General features: G+C 37.2%; 1 protein-coding gene across 1 annotated transcript in view; it reads left to right on the plus strand.

The window, feature by feature from the left end:
* CDH8 (cadherin 8) overlaps positions 1 to 5,061 on the plus strand; it is a 367,090-nt gene extending 362,029 nt beyond the window's left edge. The window contains 4 exon segments of the mRNA XM_030299517.1: positions 1,368 to 1,427; positions 1,430 to 1,618; positions 3,019 to 3,212; positions 3,215 to 5,061. Coding sequence (XP_030155377.1) covers positions 1,368 to 1,427; positions 1,430 to 1,618; positions 3,019 to 3,212; positions 3,215 to 3,511 — 740 coding nt within the window. The 3' untranslated portion in view covers positions 3,512 to 5,061.
* Positions 5,062 to 6,000: the final 939 nt, after the last annotated feature.

The raw sequence follows: 6,000 nt of genomic DNA on the forward strand, positions 1-6,000 counted from the left end.
TGTTACTCAATTGAGTGTTTCCTATTGCTTACTAGCAAGGCATTAGAGATCCATTTATATCTTAAACAAAACAAAAATAAATATAATTTATACATCTATTTTGGGGTACGGCCATCTTTTTTTTTTTTTTTTTAATTCTGGAATAGCACTATATGGTACAGAAAATTTAACACATTCATTTAAAGTCATTTGAGTAGAATATGTGTTCATGTATTTGAGTGTTCTGGAAGCCAGAAGGACATTAATGACCAAGAATTGGACAACAATGGTTTGGAATCCCTGCTTATTATGCAACAATGAGGTAGCCAGGTATTCTAGGGTCTACAAACTTGCCAATATGTGAAAAAAATCTGAACTGAAATAATCCTTTTGCTCAAATAATATTATACACGTTATCTGAAATTGTTTATTTGCTTCCATGTAGAATATAAAAAGGAAAATATGTTCCCATTTTGAATAGATATATATCTTTCATTAATCAAAAGGAGAAAACAATAATTAATATATACAATATGACTATACTTCATGAGCTGGGCATGAATGACTACAAAGTTTTATTTTGAGGGGTGAAATTTTGAGAACCATAGGGCTAGCATGGGTTCAATTACTCTTCGCTGACAAGTTTTACCCTGAACTGAAATGAACCCTTCAGTACGTCTTAATTGTCTTGAAATGTTGCTCTAGATAACGAATATATCTCTCCATAATCGACTGATACACGTAAAATGGAGCATTTGCTCCAATGACTTTTCCATTTATTCTTTTTTGCGTAACCACTATAGGTCTTCTCTACAGAATTTAATATATGTGGCATATCTCCTCCAATTGGCAGTAATGGGACTTTGTTAGTTTAAATGCTCAAGGGCGTGAATGACTCTTTTTAGATACCTGTGGGAGACAACAGAGTGCATTGTTTTGTATGCCATATCGTCATATACTGTATCTTTCAAAGCAGAATTTCTCAAACATGCCTTTCAAATGTGGTCCAATTCTGTTCAGTCAATTTTGCATTATCAGGATAAATGAGGGAAAAAATAAACTTATTTATGGAAACATGGGTTAAATTGTGTCTTCTGAAAGGACACTTGAAGATTATTTTTATAAAAGAAATACTTTGCATTTACAAAGTGATGGTAAAATTTCATTAATTCATGGTGGGGGCCCATTTATTAAATTTGCAGGGCATGGATGTTTTGGTCCATGTCAATTGGGGAGGTGGGGAAGGGGGAGGGGGAAAGAATCTAGCTGGTCTAGTGCAGTTGGGATTGTCTTGAGTTTTCCAGAAGATTTATGAACTAGAAAAACAAGTGTTGTTTGGGCAGCCATTTGGAAATGATGCAAACTATTGTAATTTTCACTTTTTCCAGATAATTCCCTCAGCATTTTGGCAAAGCATAACGGATTCAACCGCCAGAAGCAAGAAGTCTATCTTTACCAATCATAATCAGTGATAGTGGGAATCCTCCTCTGAGCAGCACCAGCACCCTGACCATCCGGGTCTGTGGCTGTAGCAGTGATGGTGTTGTCCAGTCTTGTAATGTTGAAGCTTATGTCCTTCCGATTGGACTCAGTATGGGCGCCTTAATTGCTATATTAGCATGCATCATTTTGCTGCTAGGTACGTATTTCCTTCACAGCTTAATGGTCACCATTTTTCTGGTTCATAAATGACTTAAATAAGGACAGCAAACCCGAACCCCAGTCAGGTATCAGCATTCTTCTGGGGAAAAGGAACTTTCTTGCACTTCTCCAAGCTTTGAAGTTACCAAGTAGGGGTGAAGGAAGAAAAGTGCCACGATAGCCAATGTCCAATTGGAGAGGACAATCCAGTGCCTTTTTCAATCCCATTACCAGTGAAAAGACAAACTACTTCTAATGGTGGTGGAAGTGGGGACAGACCTTTATGTGGTTACAACAGCATCTACCATATAAGAAGGCCTGCAGATCTGATGTACACCAGTTTACTGTAATGGGAGGCTCTCGTGTGTCCATAATACTCTTTTCTCTAAAGGATGTATACATTGCGTTGCTGAGTTCAGCCAAACACACAGTTTGGTCAGACTAAAAGATAACAAACAAGCAAACAACAAAATATTTTTCAAAATTACACTGTGTTCTTCAGCTATTTTTCTGGATATTAAAATCAACTTAAAATGAAGATTGAAATGAAGGAAAGGTTTTTTTTTTGGTACTTTTCCATTAAAAATTTCTAATTATAAAAACAACATTAGAGACTAGAAAGATATATAAGAAGAAAATTATGTCTTATCCTGTCCTTAAGTAAAGGATATGGCAGTTACTACCTTTCCAGTCACATCCGTTCTATTCACCCACTGCCTGGATTAACATTTCTAGACATATTTACCCTGTGAACCCTAGTTTGGTTTGGCTGGCTTTGCCTGTTGGGTATGTATTCCTTTCCTTTTGCCTACCTTTAGGCGTATCTTCCCAGATGGAGAAGCCCCAGCTTCCTTATAAGGCAAGAAATTGCGTATGCCAATTTGACATTCATCTTGATATATCACTTCATCTGTGAGTGAACATTATTTGATTGGAGAGAGTCTTGAAGAGCTGATAAAACACAAGATATTCTAGATATGATTTACTCTGCTACTTTTTCTTTATCGAAGAAGGACATGGAATCAAAGGATATTAAATAACTTGCCCAAGAGCCACAGCAAGTTAATTATTTTTATCTTTGCTGTTTTCTATTGTGTGCCATTTATTCTAGAGCTCGTACAGTCTTACATGCAGCTTTCACCATGGATAGATGCCAAATTAATTCTTTTAACCCAACTTCATCCACCACTTAATAAACAGAAGCAACCTGGAATAATACTCACTCAGAATTCAATAACCCATCTTTCAGAAAGGTGTTTAATTTATTCCCAAGTGAATTGTATTAAGGCTATATGCTGGCAAGTTTCTACACAACGCCTCTCTCTCGTACATACATGATATGTTGCTTGTGAAATTATTGCAAATTGAGCTAATTGTTATTTCACATTTTTCCTACAGTAATTGTGGTGCTGTTTGTAACTCTGCGGCGACATAAAAACGAGCCATTAATTATTAAAGATGATGAAGACGTACGAGAAAACATCATTCGCTATGATGATGAGGGAGGAGGAGAGGAAGATACAGAGGCTTTTGATATTGCAACTTTACAAAACCCAGATGGAATTAATGGATTTTTACCTCGTAAGGATATTAACCAGATTTGCAGTTCATGCCAAGGCAAGGGCTTGCTCCTGTTCCGAATGGTGTTGATGTTGATGAATTCATAAATGTGCGGCTACACGAGGCAGATAATGACCCAACTGCCCCGCCATATGACTCCATTCAGATTTATGGCTATGAAGGCCGAGGGTCTGTGGCTGGGTCCCTCAGCTCCCTGGAGTCCAGCACCTCAGACTCAGACCAGAATTTTGACTACCTCAGTGACTGGGGTCCCCGCTTTAAGAGACTGGGAGAACTCTACTCTGTTGGTGAAAGTGACAAAGAAACTTGACAGTGGATTATGAATTAATCAGTGGAACTGAGCATTCTGTAATATTCTAGGGTCACACCCCTTAGATACAACCAATGTGGCTATTTGTTTTAGAGGCAAGTTTAGCACCAATCATCTATAAACTCAACTACATTTCAATGTTGAACCAAAAATTAATAATAAAAAGCATATGTTAGGAGGTTATAAATCTTGTGGAGTGTGAATTAAAGTATGTGGAGTCTCTAGAAGTCTTTGGATATTTGATATTTACTTAGCCACCACAGACAAAGATTGGGATCCTGGCTAATCCTTAGAGAGATGGTTAAAAAGAGGAAAAAATCAAAATTAAAAGGTGCTTTCTTAGAAAAATGGACCTGCAAGAAATGTGCTGCTGATATGTGTCTTCTGCAAGGATTTTTATAAATGCAAATGGTTTTTTCCCCTTCACCAATAAGGATTCCGCCACAAACGATAAAGCAATACTTGGTCTGCTGTACGTTATGACTTTCTGGAGTTTTGGGAGGCCTCCTAGATTATACGGTACGGTGACCGCACATTGTACATAACTGTTGGCCCCACTCATCAGAGACTGAATAGCATCTTTAAATATTGTGTCGAGCCTTAAAATATTCACATGTTCGTAATCCATTCCCGGGTGGGGATTGCCAACTCAGTGGTGGGAGGAGAGAAATCCCATTCAAACAGGCTTGTTTTCTGGAAGCAGGATTACTCATTCCCTCCACTTCATCTTCTTCCACAAGGACAGAAAGATAAACCGTATCACACAGCGGACTACATATGAGACAGATGGTTTTATTGCTAGCGCGTGAATTTATTTGTTTAATTCTCGAAATAAATATTTTATTGATGTCCATTAATGCTTTTATTTATTAAGGTTGGTAATCTATATAGATTAAGGGACTATATGGAAAAAAAAACTAAATTATATCCATTAATAATCCTTTAGATTGTTTTATATAAATATATATATATACACACAATGAATGTTTAATACATGTACATTTTGATGAGATGAGTATGGCAGGCAATATTATCAAAAGGGGAGCTAAGAGTCTCTTTAGAGTAGAAAGCGTTATTGTGGCTGGTGATGGCAGGAGCAGCATTTTCCCAGAGAAACTTTTGGACTGTTTTCTATTTTGTTCATAATCCTAGTATTTGGTGTTTTTACTACAAGCACAAACATCTGAAAGCATATTGATTCATGTGACTATTTAAACTCTAGACTTTTAGATACCTACATAATTCCCTGCCCAGTAAACATGCTTCAAGTTGCCCCCACTGTTTTAAAGCAGGAAGTGGTTTGTACATAATTTTACTGCTTTTGTTTTTAGCACTTCTCTCCCTGATCTTCATGGTGATGCACAGAATGTCGTAGACTCCAAAAAAGGACAGCACTAGAAGATGTGAGCATATTCAATTTGTAACACAATCCTGCCATTTAGGAGTAGAAAATGTATGATAAAAATCAAGTACTACATGCAGATCATTTTAATTTTCTACTTTGCTTTAATGCAATATTGTTTATTTACTTCATGTATTGTATTCAGAGAAACTCCTGTACTGTTTCCTACTTTGTGAAATATATTTTTATAAATACCTTTGTTGTCATCACTTTTTTTCCCCTAATCAGATGAAGATCTGTTAACAGAGACATCAACTCTAATTAGAGTTCTACAATGTTCAACTAAATCATCCCGAGGATCACTTATACTTCTAAGAGTCATTATTATAAAGCAGAGGAAAGAAATAACCTGGCAATGAACACAAAGCAAAAGGGACATTAAAGGAACATGATGTACAGAAAGTCTAGTCCAGCTGTGCTTGTTGGGTCCTCCTGGCAGCAGAAGCTGTAATAGAGTTAAGAGTAAAAAGAAAAGAAACAAGAATAAGGAGGGAAAGATTCCAGCTAGGAGTACAGGTCTAAAACCTTTAGAAGGAACGTGATCAGTATCCAGGATTTAGCAAAAAAGATCTAAACCGCAATACAGACCTGACCGACTTCTGCCAAATGGGTTCTGAGTGAAAGACTGCCTGATGAGGGGTCTGTCATTGGGGAAAAAGTAGTTGAGGTCTACTTCCCCTGCCATCTCAGTCCCTGGCGTGGGGTTGCCTGGGAAGAGCAGGACTTTGGCTAGAAAACTGAAGATATCAAATCCTGGAGACCGCCTCCACTGTGACAGACATAAAATGTTTGAATATTGGAATTTACAACTATCCAGGGACTTAGTTGACTCATTGAGTGTCTGTTGCCTGAGAATAGTTCATGTTTTATGCTCTGGCTACTGGACACTTTTTCTTGAGGTAAAAGTAATGGTCCAGAGTGACTTTATGCCACAGCTTGGCACAGTACCTAAGACAAGTACTTAGTGAATGTAGATTAGTAATAGTAGTTGCAAGAGTAACCAGTGGTAATATTCTGACTAAACCAAGGTGAAATCATTACCTTTTTACTTATTTCTTGTATACCAGATGCATCTCTAATGTACTTC

This window comes from Lynx canadensis, chromosome E2, assembly GCF_007474595.2.
Source record: "Lynx canadensis isolate LIC74 chromosome E2, mLynCan4.pri.v2, whole genome shotgun sequence".
Lineage (NCBI taxonomy): Eukaryota > Metazoa > Chordata > Mammalia > Carnivora > Felidae > Lynx > Lynx canadensis.